Source organism: Pongo abelii, chromosome 13 (assembly GCF_028885655.2).
Source record: "Pongo abelii isolate AG06213 chromosome 13, NHGRI_mPonAbe1-v2.0_pri, whole genome shotgun sequence".
Taxonomy (NCBI): Eukaryota; Metazoa; Chordata; class Mammalia; order Primates; family Hominidae; genus Pongo; species Pongo abelii.
This window is the reverse complement of record NC_071998.2, coordinates 74083996-74105613: the sequence shown is the minus strand read 5'-3', so window position 1 is coordinate 74105613 and position 21618 is coordinate 74083996. Positions and strand designations below refer to the sequence as shown.

General features: G+C 42.8%; 1 protein-coding gene across 5 annotated transcripts; it reads right to left on the bottom strand.

Annotated features, from left to right (window-relative positions):
• Nucleotides 1-197: 197 nt before the first annotated feature.
• On the bottom strand, nucleotides 198-21310 carry IDNK (IDNK gluconokinase). 5 transcript variants are annotated; one of them, XM_063714260.1, is made up of 6 exons: nucleotides 20812-20889; nucleotides 20512-20596; nucleotides 16126-16156; nucleotides 15378-15464; nucleotides 2770-2813; nucleotides 198-899 (listed from the first exon to the last, which is right to left on the bottom strand). In XM_063714260.1, the coding sequence occupies exons 4-6, from the start codon at nucleotides 15405-15407 to the stop codon at nucleotides 548-550; spliced, it is 426 nt and encodes a 141-aa protein (XP_063570330.1). In that variant the 5' UTR covers nucleotides 15408-15464; nucleotides 16126-16156; nucleotides 20512-20596; nucleotides 20812-20889; the 3' UTR covers nucleotides 198-547. The 5 variants fall into 5 exon arrangements, with proteins under 5 accessions (XP_063570330.1, XP_002819947.2, XP_009242824.1 ...); XM_002819901.6 differs by lacking the exons at nucleotides 20512-20596; nucleotides 20812-20889 and adding an exon at nucleotides 21115-21310; XM_009244549.4 differs by lacking the exons at nucleotides 20512-20596; nucleotides 20812-20889 and adding an exon at nucleotides 21115-21289 and having other exon boundaries at nucleotides 16126-16228.
• Between the last annotated feature and the right edge of the window lie 308 nt (nucleotides 21311-21618).

The following is a 21618-nucleotide window of genomic DNA, read 5'->3' as shown; positions in this document are numbered from 1 at the left end:
TATGTTTGCATTATGCCATTTAAGGAACTGAACAAAGTTTGCTTGTTCTGCAATGACTACCTTTTGAGACGTTAGCTTAAGAGCCACTATTCTGAACCACAGCTCCAGGACAGAGAGAGGATTAGGAGGTGTGTGGTGTGCTGGGTGGTGGGTAGATTATATACATGTTTATACTTCCAACATCAATTTCCAGGGAATGCCAAGGACAGCCAAGTTTCATTTATTTGTGCAAATACGGACATGAGCAAGAATGTTCTAAACAATGTAACAATTTCCAGCATCAATTACAGAATTTCCTCTCATCATTTGATTTGGTTATAGATGAATTTAAACTTCAATTTAAGCTTGACTTTTAAAACTCCCCCTCTGCTTCCCGATGAACCAGCATAATTCCTAAAATTACACCTAAACAAGTCTGTCTTGACACATTGGGGTTTGCCTTTAGAAACATTTAGAATCTAGTATGGGCAAGGCGGCTGGAACGAGGTTTGGGATGGCACGATGATTTATGCTTAATTCTGTTTGGACCACTGATACAAAATGATTCTCATTTCATTTTTAGGGTTTCCATAATCGTAGCAATTATCTCTGAAACATTTTTGTCCACACTTATTTGGATAAAGTTTTCTGGAGCTGCTGGGGGCTCCAGAGTCTTGAACTGCGACTGCAATAATTCAGGGGGCATAAAATGTCCCTCTCTTTTGAGTAAGCGTCCAGAGATGACCTCAAACGACCCACTCAGATGGACCACCAGGAGCTGCATCTCAGCCTGCTTTGCTTCCTTTCCCGACTCCTCACACTTCAGAGCTACACCATCTTTTCCTTGTGTTAATATGTCTCTGTACATTTTCTTCAGGGCTGAACAGGCTAGAACCACATGCTGTCCCGAGGTTACATCTCTGTTTAGAAAAAGAAAAAAAAAAAAAAAAAAAGAGGGAGGCTAAAGAATGAAGACATTTAAAGTAACCTCTGTCAATTCTAGGTGCAGGACTCTAGTCCTACTTCCTGCCAGTGGAAGGCATTAGAAAATGGTGTTTAAGCATCAGGCAGTCCTAGCGTCGAGTTAAAGATCTTCTGCTAGTAAAGTGAACAATCTTGGGCGAAGGCATTTACCTCTCTGAGCGTCAGTTCATCATCTGTTAAGTGGGGCTACCTAGGGTACTTGCTCATAGATAATGTCAAAAGGAAAAACACTGTTCGAGATCTCTGATACACAGATATGCTCAGTAAGTGTTAGTTCTCCTTTGATGGATGCCAGACGTTGCTCTGTCTCAGCGTGTGGACACAGGGCTGCTGGCACGCCCCTGTGCCATGCAAACAGCTAAGCTCAGGTCCTCTGCAGGATGTTCAGGGATCTGTGTTCTACAACTGGATTCTCCCCATTCCTACTCTACAGTGTCTGGGGGAGTTGCCAGGTGCAATGCAGAGCTGGAGAAAGCAGGAGAGAAGGGAGCATCAGCCTCTCTGTAGGCAAGGTGAGCAGAATATGAGAGGTTCCTAGGGATGCACTAAGGAAAAAACTTCAGCCAGAAACAGAGGCAGACACAGCAGCAATAAGGGGAAACCAGTGCAGCCAGAGACCACACAGGAGAGTGAGCCACAGCTTCCACTTGGCTGCTGAGTGTGGGAGGCAGTCATCCTGGGGTCAGGACAGGATTCTAGAGTTAAGAGGTGGTGCATAAATTCTGGCTTGGGGCTGGCTTGGGGATCCAGTATAAAGTTCTCTTCAGAATGAAAGTTCTGAAGGAAGGGGCCTCCCCTGCTTTTTTTTTTTTTTTTTTTTTTTTTTTTTACAGCCAATACATGGCTAGCAAATATAAAAATGAAGCCATACTCCTTTTTATGACTATGAAATGACAGTACGGTAAAAATAGACTCTCATGAGTGTATTATGTTAGAGACCCAGGTAGGCAAAAATTTTCAAACCTTGAAACCCAGAACCATAAACCCCTAAATCAAAACTCAGCCCATGCAAAGACAGGGCTGCCAGCCATGTCAACGGGTATGAAAAAAGCAAACTGAATTTATGTTCATTTAAGTCTAAACTTCGTATGGCCCAGATGGTTTTAGATGGATAAAATATGACTTCATCTTAGAAAGCAAGATCCGTAACCCACTCCCTGCCTTTTCCTTATCCTTCTCCATGTCCCGACCACGATTTCCACTGGGGTCAGGCCCACAGATGGGTGCTGTTGGGGGGGACCCTGTTCGCTTAGGGGCATGCTGCAGAGCTGGGCAATGTGGACTCTAATCCTGGTGGCTAATTACCTGTTCACTCACAAATGACCTCAGGCCTTCCTGGTAGTCACAGCTTGAAGTAAAGGGAAGAAAAATTGATGACTGAGATAGGCAATAACAGAAGTGGCATCAGTGGACACTTTTTGAGCACTTACTATGTATCAGATACTGTTCTGTTGCCCACTCACCAACTCACTTACTCCTTACAATAATCTGTGAGTAGGAACTATATTAATTCCCATTTTACTGATGAAGAAACAGACTTATGGAAACCAAATGGCTGATCAAGACTGCTAGCTAGTAACTGTGTGGAGCTGTCTAGAAGTTTTGTCTCCAGAGCCCGACTCAACTCCATGCTGCCTGTGGCTGGTTGAAATCATTGTGGTTACTTGATGGAAGTGCAGTCAGTTTCTAGAATCCTTTACCATCAGTCAGTTGTGATTTCAGGAGTGTATTTTTTTTCCCTGTCTTTTCTGAGGGTTTTCTTTACCTGCTGGCTTTGGCTTATGCCAAGGCCCGGTGGTCTCTTACCTTAGTAAAATGTCATGCAAGTTACAGAGCCATGGAATCCGGTCCTGAAAAAAACAAAACCAAAAACCCAGACACAACGTGACTTCTCCAGGTATTGTTTGTTTGTAGAGAAACATAGTTATATCATGTTCACAAATGTTAAGGTCCAGTGAGAGCTCAGTGGTGTGAGAAGTGGGCCACACACAAGGCTGAGGGGCCAGCCGCTGGGCAGAAACATTTTCTTTCGGCTGGTGTCAGTGGCTCTTTTCATGATAATAAAAATTGCCCTAAAGTACCAATATGTATCTCCCCATTCTTAATCTCCCCATTTTACATGTGTCCTCCCTGGTTCTGATATGTTTACAAATCTTTTATTGCACTGCATGTATTCTTTAGGTATCTCTGATCTCAAATGCAGAGAGATATTCGCATAAACCCTTACGTCAGCTGTCCCCTGGTCCTATTCTTCAAACCCTCCAAAGAACAAAATTCCCCTCAGATAAAATTATTTTAAGAAATTTATATTTTTGCCAAAGAGAAGACAGATGAAATTTATGTAGCACATGCTACAGTGTTTCACAAAGAAATCTTCCTGAGACAAGTAAATTCTCTCCTTCCTGGTGCAAATCCTGATTATTGGCCATAATGCATTGGAAAACAAAACAAAAAAACCTTTCTATTATTGAAAAATTTAAACACACTGAAAAGCAGACAAAACAGTACAAAGCAAACCTCTGTATACCAATACCCAGCTTCAGCAATTTTCTTTTGAGATGGAGTTTCGCTCTTGTTGCCCAGGCTGGAGTGCAATGGCACGATCTCGGCTCACCGCAACCTCTGCCTTCTGGGTTCAAGCGATTCTCCTGCCTCAGCCTCCTGAGTAGCTGGGATTACAGGCATGCACCACCATACCCGACTAATTAATTTTGTATTTTTAGTAGAGATGGGGTTTCTCCATGTTGGTCAGGCTGGTCTCGAACTCCTGACCTCAGGTGATCACCCGCCTTGGCCTCCCAAAGTTCTGGGATTACAGGTGTGAGCCTCGGCCGGCTTCAGCTATTTTCAACCCACTATTAGTCTTGTTATACGTATGCCCCCAACCACATCCCACATCCCAAATAATCCCATCCTAGATTATTTTGAAGCTGATTCCGGAAACATGATGTGTTTTTAAAAGTCCTTGCTTTTAGGCATTTGATTACTACCATTTTATTTAGAATTTTTGATTTTATATACTTGAGATGGGCCTATATTTTAAAAATATGGTCCATATTAAATGTTGGTATCGAGGCTTTACTAGCTTTATAAAATGAGTAGGATAGTTTTCCCTTTTGTCCTGTTCTTTCAAACAGCTTGTATATAATATATTATGTTTGATAAAACTCATCTGAAAAACCCTCTGGGCCTGGGGCCTTTTTTGAGGGGAGATCTTTCATTACAGATTCAGTTTCTTTAATGAGCATTGTATTGTATTCAGGTTTTCTATTCTTGATTCACTTTTGGTAGCTACAACATTTATGATGGCAGGAAGAGACCACACTTAGACAGGTGAGCCACCCTCCCTGCCCTTCCCATCTCTTACTGCATCCTCTTCCTTGGCTAAAGAATCAGGAACTTGGTGGAAGCCAGGCAGCCACACAGCAGGAGCAGATTCAGCTCATTTCAGCCCAGCTTCCAGGCCTCCAGAACCTTGAACACAGTTCATATCTGTAGGTTACACTTGCTGTACAAGATAGTCACTTTTTATCACCTTTGTCATTACTTCAAAGGAGTAACATAAACAATCCATGCCCTTACTATAAATTATACAGCTCTCTGGACCTTCTGCTGCTTAAGCCAAATGCAGCACCAGAATGGTCACAATTTCACTGGGGAAAAAGCAGGTGTCCCTAAGCAGTATCTGCCACTAGATCACTGCCATCCAACCCCATTTTCCCCAGTCTTGATATTTTTCATTGAAATTATCCAATTTTGTCTAAGTCTTCAAATTTACTGGCATCAGGTTTTCCACATCCCTCTTTTCATTATTCATCTCAATTGTGCTTCTTTCTTCTTGATCAGTCTCACCAGAGATCTATTTTTATTTTGTCAAACAACTAGCTTTTGTTCATAGTTTATTTTTCTCCATGACACAGCCCTCAGGAGATCCTGAGAACATGTGCCCAGTTTGTTTTCACTAGCATTCATTTCTATTATTTCCTGCATTTATTTTTTTCTACTTGAACTGAGCAACTAGCTCGTTACTTTTCATTCCTGTTATTTCCCAAAAATGTATTTAGAGGCTAGTTTCCCTCTAAGTAATGTTGTAACTGCATCCCACAAATTTTAATTGATAGTACTTTTGTTGTATATTACTTAATATTCTATAATTTCCATTATGACAACATAAATTATTTATATGAATGTTAATTTTTTAAAAAATTTGCTTATTTATTTTTAGAGTTCCCAACCATTTTGGTGATGTGTGTGCATTTTTATTATTGATTTACAGTTCATTATAGTAAAAAATGTGAGTGGTATGATACTGATTCTTTGAAATTTGTGGCAATACTCTTTGTGGTCTAGTACATGTCAATTTTTATAAATGTCCCACATGTACTTAAAAAGAATATTATTTTTCATTAATGCCTATGTCAAGCTTGATGCATTTATTCAAATCTTCTATATTCTTACTAATAATTTCTTTTGTCTACTTTATGTAACAATTTTTCAAGTTATTTGAAATTCCTCCATTAGACTGAGAAGTTGACAGTCCACCCTTCTGTCTTTGTGTATGTTAGAAAATGTCTTTATTTTGTGCTTACTTGTGAATAAGATTTTGTTAGTTGGTGAAGAATTCTTGGATGACCATTATTTTTCAATAGTTTGAATAATTAGTTCATTTTGTTTGGGCCTTTATTGTTGAGAAGTCTCTTTTAGTGTATTAGGCAATCCTTTAGAAAATATATCTTATCTCTGGTAGCTTTAGGTAGGAAAAAGCCTCTTTGTCTTTGAACGGCTTTGCAGTTTTATTCTTGTCCTGCTCAGGACTCATTTTGCACATTCAGTGTGAGTACTCATACCCTGGAAAGTTGTTACTACCTATTTGAATATAGCCTTTCTCTTATTCTATTTACTTGGGTTCCTTTTAGCTATACGGGAAGTTTGACATTTTATCATACACATCTATTCATTTTTCTTGAATATTTTCTGTTTAGCTCTCTTCTTCATCCTGGGTAATATCCTCCAATCTGCTTTTCTTCTAATTCACTAGTTCTCTCTTCAGCTGTACTAGTTTATTGTTTAATCCATCTATTGATTATGTTTTATTTCTAATATTTTTATTTCCTTCTTTTTCAAATTTTCCTGTTCTTGTCTTCCATTTAATTCTATTATGTCTAGTTCTTGGAGTACGACATCTTACCATTAGTGTTTTTGCTGATTCTCTCTCATAGTGGTCCATTTTCCCATACAGTTTATAGTTTTTGATTGTAGTTTCATCTTCAGCAAAGGATTTTTTTTTCCTTTATGGGAGTCCTAAGTTTTGGATACACTTTCACAGGCAGTTTCACCAATTCTAGAACAGTTTTATATCAGTTTATAAGCTTGGTCTCTCTTGTCATATAATGTGAATTTGGGTGTAGCCGGGGCTCAGGTTTCTCAAGGATGATTGTTTTTTCCCACCTGTGGCCCAGGGAGGCAGCTAGATTTTTTGCTCCTTTTGAGTTCAGTGGGTGGCAATATTTTTAGTCCTCATTCAAAGACAGCCCTTATATAAGGACTTTATATTCTACTACTTGACATCAATGCTAACAACAACAACAAGACTTTATGTAAGATACTCAGGTCCAGCTCCATGCTTCATACAGGCTTACAATCTTATCTTCCATCTCTACAGGCTCATCAAAACCTCAGCCTCCTGCTCTCCTGGCTTTTATACAGTCAAAAAATGTGGGGGAGTGGGTTATTCTGGTTTAGTTCAGCCTTGCCACACTTTGATTTTGGCACATGAGATGTTCTCATTTTGCTCTGGACTTTGGCCATTTTTATTTTCCTTTGATCTTTTCCATGAGGAGCCTTTTAAGCTCTCCAGCTCTGGGTAACCACCTTTAGCTCCTGGGTATCTCCCCTGGGCTCAGGCCATTTCTTATTCACAGTAATTCAATCTTCAGTAACTGCAAGGTCATTCTACCAAGGCTATCACTTTGTGCTCAGCAAGTCAAAAACCCTCTAGTTACCTGGATCCACCCTCCATAGAAGGAAGAGGAGAATTAGAAATAATATTTATTTTTCTTCATATCAAATAAAAGATTATTTTTAAAGCACTGCGTGCTAATGTAGGATTGAGGGTCCCATAAGTTTACTAATCATAGAACTCTAAGACTTTACTTCCATGCACACACTATTTAACCAGAGATCACTTAGGAGTTCAAATGTAATAGCTACAAAAATCACAAAATGTACAGATCAAATGATGACAGGCACACAATTTACACAAATTATAATCTAAATGTCAATAGCTACATAATTAACATAAATCATTACTCAAATCACAACAGTTACTGTCATGTATGTACTTAGAGCTGAAATGTACTTAACAAATGAAACATCTGTTTATGTTAGCACTTGTCTGGGAGGTGTATTTAGTGAAACAAGTGTGGTTTTTTGTAAATGCAGGAACAAGATGATGAGGCTTACCAGCTCCATGTTTGCAGACCACATGGTCAATTTTTATAAATGTCCCACATATACTTGAAAATAATGTGGTTATTTACTTTTCATTAATGCCTATATCAGACTTAATGCATTTATTCAAATCTTCTGTATCCTTACTCATAATTTCTTTTGTCTGCTTGCTGTGTAAATTTTCAAGAAAGGTTTTTGAAATTTCTCCATTAGACTGAGAAGTTGACAATCTGCCCTTCTGTCTTTGTGTATGTCAGAAAATGTCTTTGTTTTGTGGTTAAGAAAACACAAAATAAAGTTATTAATGTTAGAATATATGACGAGACTTTATGTACTCTTGGAGAAGAGTGTATATATTTAATGCTTATTATTGGCAAGGTTTTCTAGGGCATCCTACTAAAAACTAGATGTTGGACAGTCTACATTTATGCAACTTGAAACTACCATTGCAATTCAGTGTTTTCTGGGCTTATGGTGGGGAATGGGGAAGAAGGCTGTCAAGGATTATAGGCTACAGGGATAATTAGCTGGATTGACTGACCTCTGAAGTATTTTTTGATGGAAAATTGCCCCTGGGGAGAAGCTGCCCTTTCAAGCACAAATTTGGATTTCCACTTTCCTTTATCCATTTATAAGTGCTTATTGTGTGTGTAGGGAGACCCAGCCACTGTTCTGGGTGCTTTTGGTCCAATACCCTAGATATGATCACTCTAAGTTTGAGTAATTCCTAAGGTACCATTTGAACTCATCTTTCTAAATTCCTTTCTTTCTCTTATTCCCCTTGTAATTAGCCAAGCTTTTCTACTACATTCACAGGCTAATAGAGATGAAAAAGATAATACTGCTATATATCAGCTTTTTATAAAAAAACACTCTTGGATATATTTTCTAAAACAGCTCCTCTGACAGACCGTTGTAATGAAAGAAGGCACTGGGCCTTGAAGCCTCCCACATTAGCAGGAGGTTCTACTTCCCACTCTGGGATTCAATCCTATAAGAATGTGGCACATACTGGCCTGCATAGAATAAGCATTTAGGGGACTGATTTCTAACCCCAGAGTATGTTTTACATGAAAATGGAGGCATCTGCCTTCAAATCAGAGAAATTATGTCAACTTCTATAAAGCTATGAGTCAAAGGATTTGTCTTTGAGAAAATGAGGGCCACAGTGAGGTGCTTTCCTAAGGACTTGGAAAAGAAGGAAATAAGATTGTTCTCTAAGGGTTAAATTGAAAGATCAACAGTTAAAAGGAAGGGGCAGTGATGTGTAAGGTCATGTGAAGGAGTTAGAATGACTCCCAGGCTAGCAAGACATCACTGTGATCCATCTTAATATTTTCACATACCTAGAGGAAGCATGTCTGTCCCAGGCAGGCTGGGTAGGCAAGAAGGCCAGAGCAGGGCACTGTAGATTGAAATGTGAAGCACTGTCCAGCGGACATGGTGCCTTGGCCATTGGCCTTTGAACATCGTATTCTCATTAGCAAGCCTTTTCCTACTAATGCATGGTCTCGCGCCACTGGATTCTTTGGTCCTAACTCTCCCATGTTCACTAAGAAACCTCTGTATGTTGGTTTCTGAAAATGTGGGTACTAATGTGATTGTTACAGGCCACATGACAGTTGTATTTCTTTTGGTACCATTAATCAACTGGCATTTTGGTTTATGCAGGAACTTGTAAACCTGATTGGTAAGGGTCTCACATGACAGATGAATCCATGTTCAATGTGTTGACAATATCAAGGGGGCTGGGCCTGCAAGACAGACAGCCAGCCCTGGAGTCCCAGCTGGGTAGTCAACCAGCCTTTTCCAAGGTGCACCCCTCGTCATTGTAGAAGTCTCTGGATGGGACTTTAAGACTTTATTTAAAAGTAGTGCCGTGGGCTGCGAATCTCCATTCAGCAAGAAGAATGCTTTAGAAGAGGAAGTGATTGGAAAGTTCTGAGGGCTGAATGCTAATTTACATGATCACATGTCTACTTAGAGTTAAGAGGCAATTTGAACTATGAATTAGGACTGACTCAGAGATGAAATACACAGAAAAGAATTAATTTTTTTTTGGCACGAGTAAATGTTCATAATGAGTTTGGGGTGAACCAAAGAGAGAGGACAATTTGTTTAAATACCAGAATTTCTTTCTTATTAGCAGAGGCACAAACTTGCATTTTGCTATTTTGCTCAGATTATACATTCTGCCATTCCATCTGCACAAATATTTCTATTTGCTTGTGCTGTGGAAATGGAGATCAATCTCTGTATTATTTTATGGCTTAGGAAACAAATATACTTTTCATTAAGCTGAGTGTTGACTATCTTATTCGTTATACTTTCTGTGTGCCTGAAACATTTCATAAGAATGAAACAAACAAATTAAAAATTACAGAAAACATATTTGGGTAATAAGTTTTCTATCTTGTGTACAAAGAAATAGAGCTTTACTTTGAATACATGTTTTTTCATTGTTTTAATAGTGCCTTAATGGATGCTTTAGTCAATAATAAAGCACATTGCTTCATCTAGTCATAATAAAATTTTTCAGAATCTCAACTATGAAAGCCATAGTAAACATAAATATAAAACTATTTAAACAAAAATAGGTGCTTTTAGACATCCACCCTATCAGAATTTATGGCAGACCAGACTAATGGCCATGCACCAGTAAGGACTGTGTCCATCAGTCATAAAAACAATAGAGAGGGTTGGAAATAAAAGAGCAGCACTTTGAACATTATTCCTGAAATTTCCAAATAGTGAATCATAATTAAATGATTATGAATTTTCTTTGGAGATTCCCATAAAGCCACAAGGAGAAAGGTTTTTTCCAAGGCAGCGCCAGTGTGGAAATTCAAGTTCTAGTGCCTGACCTGCTGCAAGCCAGGCCACCATGTCAGTGCTGTCATGACCACCCTTTAAGTCAGTGCCTCAAACATCCTTAAAGCCTAACCCCTATCATGGATGCGCTTGCGGGGAACTGCCCCTCTCATTCCTGCTGTCATTCTCACCCTCTCTCTAACCCTTTTCTCTCAATTTAACCAACCTTGATTCACTTCTTGTGAATCATTTGTTTAATGGTTGGATGATCAGGGCCTTTAACACAGTAGGAAAAGTATGATCTTTGAAGTTAGAAAGACTCCCTTTGCTGTGTGGCTTTGCTCAAGTTACTTAATTTCTCTGCACCTCTCTTTGTTCATTTGTAAAGTGGGGATCATATATGATTCATTGAGCTGCTCTGGGATTTAAATAAGAAAAGGAATAAACTCTTTTTTGGTTGATTTAACAGTTGAAATAAACAGTACTTATTTCCAACTCTGAATTTTTGAAAGAGTTTAAATTCATGAATTTGGTAGGCACTGGGCCTTAATTCCACAAACACTAAATATGGTGCAAAGCACCATACTGAGTGAGCACTGGGGATAAATATGAATGGTGTGGTTCCTGTCCTCAAAGAGAAGAGGCAAATGAGTGATCTATGAAGTCACCCGCAGGGCAGTGATGAGGGCTGTGGGAGATATACTAAGAAGGGCTATGATAACACAGCAGGAGGACAGGCCAATCTTCTTTTATTTATTTTTTTATTTTTGAGATGTAGTCTCGCTCTGTCACCCAGGCTGGAGTGCAGTGGTGTGATCTCGGCTCACTGCAAGCTCCACCTCCTGGGTTCACGCCATTCTCCCGCCTCAGCCTCCCGAGTAGCTGGGACTACAGGCACCTGCCACCACACCCGGCTAATTTTGTTTGTGTAGTTTTAGTAGAGATGGGATTTCACCGTGTTAGCCAGGATGGTCTCGATTTCCTGACCTCGTGATCTGCCCGCCTCAGCCTCCCAAAGTGCTGGGATTACAGGCATGAGCCACTGTGCCCGGAGGACAGGCCAATCTTGATCAGGCCTTGGAAAGAGTAAATCTTGAAAGATAAAGATAATTTCAAGACTTTGACTGGCCTGCTAAGGAGTGTGGACGTTATTGTAAAGGTGCTAGGAAGGACCTAGACACATGAGCTCCAAATTTTATGTTCATAATGAAGAAAGGGGGGAATTGAGATCTCTCTACAGTGAAGAAATTGGAACAAGGAGATATTAGAGCAAATTCACTGAGCTCTGTGCCTTCCAAACAGTTATTGTGGACAATATAATAAATTATGAAAATCAAACACACACACAAAAGTTTTAGAAGAAAGAGATGAGGCAATCCAAATTAGCATCTCTGCCTATGGCTCTGATGTTCAAGGTTTTCACACTCTAGATCAAGCCTGTATAACACACAGCCCGCAAGCCCTACTGCGGCTTTGAATATGGCCCAACATAAATTCGTAAACTTCCTTAAAACATGAGTTTTTTTTGTGATTTTTTTTTTTTTTTTTTTTTGCTCATCAGCTATCGTTAATGTTAGTGCATTTTATGTGTGACCCAAGACAATTCTTCTTCCAGTGTGGCCCAGGGAAGCCAAACGACTGGACACCCCTGCTCTAGATAGTCCCTACACGCAAAGATGGGGAAGGCAGTGCACTCCCGACTCCCAGCCCAGTGCTCAGAGGTAAGCACAATGAATGCTCTACCAAGAGTGAAATTAGAATGTCATGAGGCTAGAGAAAGCTTTCTTGGCCTATGGAAACATCTCGAGAAATTAAGTGTCTTTTGGAAGGGGATGATGGGTAAAGAGAGAACAGATAATGGTAGAATATGGGTGGAGAGAGACGGGAAGGAAGGTGGGGAGTGGGAATGGCGGGGAGATGGGTGTGTTTTACCTGATGCAAAAGTTAAGTATATAGAATGTTATATACTGACCCCTTCCAAAAAAAGGATTCCAAAATTCAATTCATTGGTATTTTTGGAAGATGAGACCAAGGGTGATATATTTTGTGAAAAATTTTTTTAGTACTTTCCAAATTTTCTATACAGGGCAAATATTACAATTATAATCAGGAGATTTTTTTCAGGATTTTTTTTTTTTCCAAAAAAAGCCCTCTTTTTAAAATAGACTTTGAAGTTGAAGGCTATTCAGGTGCCACTGCAGGCTCAGATAGGACATTGTGGGCTGGGCACCTAGGGGAGACTCACTGACTGGTAGCTTTGAAATTCTTTATTATTAATATCATCATAATGCTAATAATTTATCACAGCTTGGGTAGAATGTTTCTAGACTGGCACTGTCCAACATAGCTTTCTGCAATGATGTTCTATAGCTGTGCTGTCCAATAAGGTAGCCAGTAGCCACTCATGGCTACTGGGCTTTTGAAATGTGGCTGGTATAACCCAGGGACTAGATTTTACATTTTATCTATTTTAATTAATTTGTATATATTTTTTTCAGACAGGGTCTCACTCTGTCCCCCAGGCTGGAGTGCAGTGGTGCAATCACAGCTCACTGTACCCTTGAACTCCTGGGCTTAGGCCATCCTCCCACCTTAGCCTCCCAAGTAGCTGGGACTACAGGCATGCACCACCGGCTTTTTTTTTTTTTTTTTTTTTTCAGTTTTTGTAGAAACAGGGACTTGCTATGTTGCCCAGGCTGGTCTCAAGCTCCTGGCCTTCAGCCTCTGCCTCCTGGGGCGCTGGGATTATAGGCTTGAGCCACTGAGCCTGGCCTAATTAATTTACATTTAAATAGCCTTAGGGAGCTCTTAACATGTTCTACACAGACTGCAGCTCTGAGCCCTCCGAACACAAAACTCTCCCCACGTCCTGCTTAGACTCTTCCTCAAGGGAGAATCAGGGCCTCTGACCTGGACATGGATACGCTTTGATCCATCCACAGGGGGCTTTCCTCAGCTCGTAGCATGGGGGCAGTGTGGGGAGGGTGGGGACTGGTTACCGGGGCAACCAGGAGCTGTGTTGGTGCCAGCCCAGCTGTGACCCATATCTTCAATCTTAGACTCATTGGATTCTTATCAAGAATGAAAATCATCTGTCGTTCTACCTCTTGAGAATGTAAACCATCTGTCGTTCTACCTCCTTATCTCTCTGTTTTGGTTATCTCTAAGGTCTGCCAAGCTTGTAGTTTTTTTTTTCTGGAAAAATTTAGTAAGTAACTTGTGTCTCTTCCAGTAATCTTTTCTCCTGTACATAAATTTCTCTTCTGAATTCTACCCCCCAATCCATAGAGTCCACTTAACAAGCATCACTTGTGAAGAAGAGGAAGACTACAGAAATTCCATTTTAAAATCTATCAATTTTGGTTGCTTTATTTCGTTGTTTAACTTACCTTTTGTTTGCAGTCACCAAAGACAAACCTAAAATAACACTGGCACAGTCATATTTTATACACTCCCTTAGAAATGGTTATTGGCGTGTATATATGATTTATGTTGTATGCGTATGGTTAGCAATAATTTTAAAATGTGATATTTATTGAATGCTACAGGCACTTCTTGGTGCATATTTTTTGTATTATCTCATTTAATACTCCCAAGAATGCAATCAAATAGATCCTGTTACCATTCCTACCTCACAGGAGAAAAATGGGGCACAGAGAGACTAAGCTCTTTGTCAAGCTCATACAAGCCTGGTGTTGGAACCAGGTTGCCTATGTTTATTATCTCTAGTTTAGTATCAACATTATTACTACTCTTTTTTATTACTACTCTATTATACTATTATTACTCTCATTATTATTACTCTCTCTTTTATAGTTCTGTTGCCCTATCTTCTAAAATCGAATGTTGCAAACCTGCGATGATTCAAGGCCTGAAGCACTGCAAACTCAAGCTGTACCCCCAATAACAAAGAGAAGTGCACTCTTGGGGTGCTCTAGAATAGACCTAATAATGGTTTAATGGCTCAAGGCACAAAAAAGAAAAGACAGTGAGCTAGGGAAAGGACACTTGGGGGTGAGCCCAGCCCCACTGAAAGTGAAAACAACAGTGTTGGTCTGTGGCCATTCGTTCTTGCCCTTTGGACACACACAGTACGTGGCCCCAGCCTTTGACCTACCCTCATCTCTCCTGAGCTATGGCCAGTTATGCCAGCAAGGACAGTTTGTAACTCTGGTGTGAGACACTCCAGGGGATGGCCTCACAGCCTGCACACAGGAGAGTGCTATTCATCCATTCATTCACTTGAAAACATGCCACAACTATTTTCTGATGTTTACTGTGTGTCAGGCCCGGGGGGTACAATGGTTAACAGAAACAGCCACAGTCCCTGCCCTTTTAGGGGTAAAGTCTAGTTGCAGAGACAAACATTAATCAAATTCTCAGACCGTCAGTTGTTGAGCTGCCACAGAGACAAGTGCAACAGTGAAATGGCACCATGAGAGTCCATCATGGAGGTTTCACTTCCCTGAGGAAGCAGCATGGGTGCTGAGATCAAAGGATGAGAAGGGCTAGCTCAGGGAAGAAGGGAACAGGGATACAAAGGCCCCATGGGAGAAGCGTTGCAGTGGGAGGGACTGGAAGAGGCCAGGGAGCTCCAGTGGAGATATGGAGGCGCATGGCTCCTAAAGAGGCTGGAGCCATGTGGAGGCCATGCCATGCATGCTTAGCAGTGTAAGTGTTTGGTCTTGATCCTGAGGTTAGTGGGAAGCCTCTAAAGGGTCATAGGCAGAAGAAACATGGCCAACTTTGAGTTCTCAAAGATCACTCTGGCTTTGGGGTGAATGCTAGAGTACGGAGATGGTGGTAGGCTGACAGCACCTGGGAAGAGAACATGAGGACTTCCCCATGTATGAGGCACAGGGAGCCTCTGACCTCGCAGGAATTACATTCTGCAGGTTAAAATCCCACAACAAGGTGTTTTGGCAGAGCCTGTTCAGGCTGGGGCAGAGGGTGGCATTGTTCCTGGGGCCATGTTCAGACAGTTGTTCAGGACTGGAGCTAACATATGTAGAGGATCTACTGGGCACCTGGCTCTTTGTAGCCCCTGTACAGTGACCTTAGGACTCAGGAACTCTACTGCAGCAAGTGCTGTAGAGATCTCATCCTGTCACCCAGGTGGAATATGTGTGATGGACACAGACAGCAATTGTTACCTGGTCATTGAGCGGTATGCCTTTTCCCATCTTCCTTCGATTTTCCTCCGGGTGATAGTCATCAGCATCATAGAATTTCCATCCCAGCTTTAAGAACAAAGTGAAAGGGTGTATGTGGCAGGCAGACGGGCCAATGTGATAGTCATTGTGGGGTTACTAACAGGCAGGTGTAGAAACAATACCACCTGCCTGGTTCCCATCAACCCCAAGGACAACCCCCAGGAGGGAAGCACCTTGTCATGCCATTTCACAACCCCCATGACTGGGCTACCATAGCCTCCTTTAATTCATTACTTTTTTTTTTTTTTTTGAAATGTAGTCTCACTCTGTCACCAGGCTGGAGTACAGTGGCGCAATCTTGTCTCACTGCAACCTCCACCTCCCGGGTTTAAGTGATTCCCCTGCCTCAGCCTCCTAGTAGCTGGGACTACAGTAGGCGCGTGCCACCATGCCCGGCTAATTTTTGTATTTTTAGTAGAGACGGGGTTTCATTATATTGGCCAGGATGGTCTTGAACTCTTAACCTCATGATCTGCCCACCTCCCAAAGTGTGGGGATTACAGGCATGAGCCACCGCACCCTGCCTATTCATCACTATTTGTAATCACCACGGAGAAAAACAAAATTGCTCCAATGGGGTTCAAAGCCATGTGGAAGTGTCTGTACAAAGCAGAAAAAAGGCAGAGATGCAAGGAGACCAGAACACAATGGGACAAGCACTCAGAAGGCATTAGGACAGGTTACTAACCTCAGATGCCAGCAGGGCGCCCACGGTGGATCTGTGGAGAGGACACAGATGTTCCTGTTACTGCCATGCCCAATGTGTGGAGCTTCCTTCTGTGCAAGGATGTCTGGGAAAGGGATTGCTGCCTTAGCAGGAATTTAAACACCAATCACCGTGTAATCCTAAAGCAGTGATGCCCGTGACCGTGGAGTCTGGAGACTGGCCTTAGCTGATCCCCACGAATGTCAATGAAGAAATAATTAGTTAACACTATTTCTTTCTCAAAAGGCAATATATAAGATCTCATTAAACCCAAGTTTTTTCTTCAGTAATCAGTTTTTGGTCCCTGTTGTGTAATTTTTTTTTTTTTTTTTGTGGTGGGGATGTTGAATTCATAAAGTGATAAAATTCTGCTGAAAATATTGAATGGAGGGGTCTGATGGAGGATTTAATCTCCAGCAGCACCCGTGTAAAGTTCAGGACACTCATAAAAGCATAAAAACATTTTTGGAGTTTAAAAGAGACACACTCGTAAAATAAAGGACATGGGTCAATATCTCACGAATCACCGGCACTTGTTAAGACTGAGAGTTAAATGTTCTCTGTGTAGAGCATTTGGTAACTATCTGTTCATACTCTACCAGGTAGCATGTGCTAGTGAAAGGGGCTTGGGACTCAGTACTGGAGATGGGGCCACCGTTGCCTTCTGCCACTAAATGACTGAGTGTTCCCAGCCAAGTCACCTGTTTCTTTAAACCTCAGTTTTCTCACCTGCAAAACAAGGGATCTGAGCCACATGATGTGTCCATCCACCTACATTTCATTTCTTTATTGAGCACTTACCAGTTCCCAGGATGTAATGGTAAGCTCACTGACACATGGCCTCAGCCATCCTAAACAGTCTAGTACCATAGGATAGGGGTGGAGGCCAGCAGACAATGACCCATAAAGTGCTTTCTCGCTTTCAATGTTTAAAGTGTTGCCCAAATGCCAATTATTTAAGCACCATCTTCCTAATTTTTACCTATCCCCATACTATTTTATCATGCCTTCTTAAATTTTACATATCACCTCAACATTTTGATGTTTTTATTTAATTGCTTCACTTTTAAAAATTAAATAAGTGTGTTAAAGAAGGAAACTTTCTTTCATTCCCTTGCACAAGAAGCTATCATCACTTGCCTTGAATAGAAGGTACCTGAAAAGCTGTATATAATGAAAATAGAACACTGTGATTAAATTCTAGCTGGATACTGTTGCCTAACAAAGGTCCTCTTTCTTTCACTAAAAAGCTATCAGAGAGGTGTTAGACGCACTTGTACCAAACTGAGATCTGCTCCTGGATGTAACCAAAGGTTGCCAGAGCAGTGAAACCTTTCCCATTATGTTCATTCTATTGAAGGCTGTGCAGGGACACATGCAGCCTATGGATGAATAGACCATCCTGGCCAAACTCCATGGCTGGTGAAGCCAGAAGTGTGCCTGGCAGAAATCACACTTAAGACCAAGTTAGGTTGGGCCCCGTGGCTCATGCCTATAATCCCAGCACTTTGGGAGGCTGAGGCAGGCGGATCACTTGAGGCCAGGAGTTCGGGACTAGTTCGGCCAACATGGCAAAACCCCATCTCAACTAAAAATACAAAACTTAGCTGAGCGTGGTGGTGCACGCCTGTAACCCCAGTTACTCCGGAGGCTGAGGCATGACAATCGCTTGAACTCAGGAGGCAGAGGTTGCAGTGAGCCGAGATCACGCCACTGTACTCCAGCCTGGGTGACAGAGTAAGAGTCTGTCTCAAAAAAAAACACAAAAAACAAAAAACAAAAAAACAAGTTAGATTAGCCATGAATGAACATGCCAGCCAGCACTCATAATTTGAAAGCAGAGATAAAGAGATGTGGGTGTAGACTGTCAGGAAGAAGATGGGAAAAGAAAAACCACTGTCTGTCTAAACCAGAGAACACCTGGACTCTTGAATATGCACCAAAGACCCTGGCAGAAATAAGGCACAGTGCTGGGCCCAAAAATACTGGTCAGACCCAGGATTACAAATCAAGATTTGGGGTCCATATGTCTCCCAGTGGGTTGGTCTAAATCAGGAGCAAGGGACTCAAAAAGACAACACAGACTAATGGGGGAGAAGGAAGGGATGCAGATCAATGAGAAAGATATTCAAAAGGTCTGAGCTTGTTTCATCAGCAAAGAGAAGGAAACCTGAAAGGAGATGTTAAGGGTGGCTTCACTAAGTTTGTGAAAATATAAAGAAAATTAACACTGCCACCCACTCAAATGCCTGCCATCTTCCATCCATCCATCCATTCATTAAGTCAACAAGTATTTAGTGAGTATCTACGAAATGCCAGGAACTGTTCTAGACACATGTATCAGTAAATAAAAAGGAAAATGATCCTTTACATTCAGGTGGGGGAAGACAGTAACAAACCTAGTGCTTGAGGTCACTGTGTTTTAACAGTGTTCTAAATGGAGTCTTTCTGTTTTGAGACTATTGTTCTCTTCAGCCATTAGGCTGTGATAAACATTTTTCTAAATGCTATGGAGTATAATTAAAAAATCCTGTAGGGCTCCAATAGGGGTTCACAAAGTCACTAAAGAACTTGACGTTGCTATATCCAATGATGAATATAATCAAGTCCCAAGTTTTTTCTTTTTATTACTCAGCTAGTCAATAACATTGGACACATCTCCCTGACCCTGCACCACTGAAAGTCCCCAGGGTTCAGTTCTTGGCCAGCTTCTTTATCTACACGCACTCCTTTGGTAATCTCAACACCTTAGATATTTAAGTACACCCACATAACAGTGATTCCCACAGTTAGATCTAAAGTCCCTCTCCTCTGAACTTCAGACTTGGACATCCAACCACCACCCACTTGACCACTGATTGGCTCGTCCAAGTCACCATATCCCACACTGAGCTTCTGAGGTTGTCTTCCAAATCTGCTCTATCTACTGCTTCCCCATCTCAGTTTGTGGCAACTCCCTCCTTCCAAGTACCCAGGCCTAAAATCTTGAATCATCCTTGACTTCTCTCTCGTCTTCTTACACCCAACATCTAGTTCATAAACACATCTTTCTGACTCTGCCTTCAAAATATTGCCAGCATATGACCACATTCTCTTCACCTGCATTGTTTCTGACTTCATCTCCCATCATGCTTCCCCTCACTCAGCCACAATGGCTTCCTTCCTGCTCCTTAAAGAAGCCAAGCCTTAGCTGGGCACAGTAGCTCACGCCTGTAATCCCTGCACTTTGGGAGGGCTGAGACTCGTGGATCACCTGAGGTCAGGAGTTTGAGACCAGCCTTGCTAACATGATGAAACCCCGTCTCTACTAAAAATACAAAAAATTAGCTGTGCATGGTGGCGGGCGCCTGTAATCCCAGCTACTCAGGAGACTGAGGCAGGAGAATTGCTTGAACCCGGGAGGCGGAGGTTGCAGTGAGCCAAGATTGCACCGCTGCACTCCAGCCTGGACAACAGGAGTGAAGCTCTGTCTCAAAAAAAAACAAAAAAAACAAAAGAAGCTAAGCCTCAGAACTTTGCACCTGCCATTCCCTCTGCCTCTCCTGCCCTTTCGTCAGCTATCCACATGGTGGATTCCTCAAGTCTTGCAGGTCTTTGCTGAAACGCCACTCCCCCAGAGGAGCCTTCCCTGACCACTCTGCCTGGCACTTTGTTCCACTTACTCCAGAGCATCTATCACCAACTCACACACTACATATATTCATTTACTCTGTCTCCCATACCAGAATGTAAATCCTTTGAGGGCAGGGATTTTATCTGTCCTTTTCGCTATATGACAATGACATAGAGTAAGGATTGAGCTCCATAATTACTGAGTACATGAATATCACAAGCTATACATCATAGGGATTAGGCCTCCCTCATCTGATCCAAGATTCAGAGGAGGTACATGAACTGCCCAGGCTCACACAGCCAGACAGCAACGGAACCAAGACCTAGGGCTCTTCACTCCTGTTACATCACACCGTGGCAATGATTTTACATTCTCCAACTGATTCAAATCGTATGGCAGCTAGGGATTTGGGGGCTCCATGTTTTATTTCAATTTCGGTTCAAGATTTCTTATCTTTGTGGCTGAGAAGCCTACAATAATTTTGGAAAGCAAAACCCATCTACCTGAAGTAAATCTTTAATATACACCTGACTACACAGGCCACAACATGGGCCGTTCCTGATTCAGAAAATTCTAGAAGGGTCCTATAGGCCCTTGAAGGTTATGATGTTTTAGTTGATCAAGTTCTGTCCTTTGCTGCCTGTGGTCGAATGCTACAGTAGCTGTCTTTTCTGATAAAGGACACAGTTAGACTTTGGTTTAAACAGCAAGCCAAATGTTAACTCCTCAGTCTCCAAGTTAGCACGCTGGGCTACCTGTGTGGTTTCCACAATTCTCTTCTTTCTTTCCAAACCCTCAGGAGCCACCCTCCATATTAACGCTGTCTCCTTCCAGGTTAAGCTGATGAAAGGAAGGGGAAAACGATTCACTTTCCAAAACCGAATCGGAGAAGTCCAGGGCCTCACAGGAGGAGGCCGCTGTGTGTCCAGATGGCCAAAGGTCTGTGAGAGCCTGGGCCGTGGTTTGCGTCCTCTCGCTAGAGGCCGTGCGCCCTCCCGCCTGGCGCCGACAAGGCGCCCCGAAACCTAGCCCCGCGCCGCTCGCTAGGCCTCCACCTGCGCGGCCCCGTAGCCGCCTCTTCAGGAGCGGCTTCCTCCCTGAGCCTGCGGTTGGCGCAGCCTCCCCGTCTTAGAGCGGGAACCCGGAGCTCGGATGCGGTCCCAGGATGGGCGCCCCGCGAGCAGGCTGGAGGGCGGGGAGAGGGCGCGGCAACCGCGGGCCTCGGTTTCTTCATCTGCAAAGGGAAGGGTGGGGGGGTCCCCAAGACCCCAGTCCACCGGCAGGGACGGCGACGCGTCCGGCCTCCGCCGCGCCCGCAACACCTGTCCCGGGTGCCCCCAGCCCTCTCCCGGACCTACTTCCCCGAGCCGCTCACGCCCATCACCAGCAGCGCGCCCGGCGCCGCCATGACCCGAGCTCGGCTCCTTCCCGTCGCCTTCCGGGCCCCGCCGGCCCCGGCCTACCCGGCGCCAAAAGGGCGGAGCCGGTCTCGCCCCGGCCGGGGCAGTGAGGGCCGTGCCCCTCTGCGCCCTCCCCGTTTTCCCGCGCCCCTTTTCCATGCTTTCCGCCTCCCTTTCCCACCCTCCCCGCCTCTCTCTCCTCCCCCTTCTTTTCCCCTCCCCTCCCCTCCCCTCCCTCTTTCCTCTTCCCGGAAGTGAAGCGCGCGCCCGGCCTGGCACTCGCGTCTCCTTGGGCTGGAGGGAGCCGCCCAAAGCCTCACCACCTGTCGTTCTACTGCCCCGGCCCCTCGGTTCCAGAGGAGCCTCACCCTGGCAGGCCAGATCCTCATCCACCCATGGAAAGCATTCATTCATTCATTTATAAAAATGTTCTTGTAAAAAGAATAAGCAGAAAATAAGACT

Bases quoted from the DNA above. Each gene is read 5' to 3' on its own strand.
- IDNK (XM_054520094.2), bottom strand. From the start codon at position 20,990: ATGAAGAAACCGAGGCCCGCGGTTGCCGCGCCCTCTCCCCGCCCTCCA. The intron at 16,157-20,811 runs GTGGAGGCCTAG...TCCTCTCCACAG, and splicing joins GCGGCTACGGGGCCGCGCAG to ATCCACCGTGGGCGCCCTGC. The intron at 900-2,769 runs GTAAGAGACCAC...TTTTCTAAACAG, and splicing joins TTGCATGACATTTTACTAAG to AGATGTAACCTCGGGACAGC.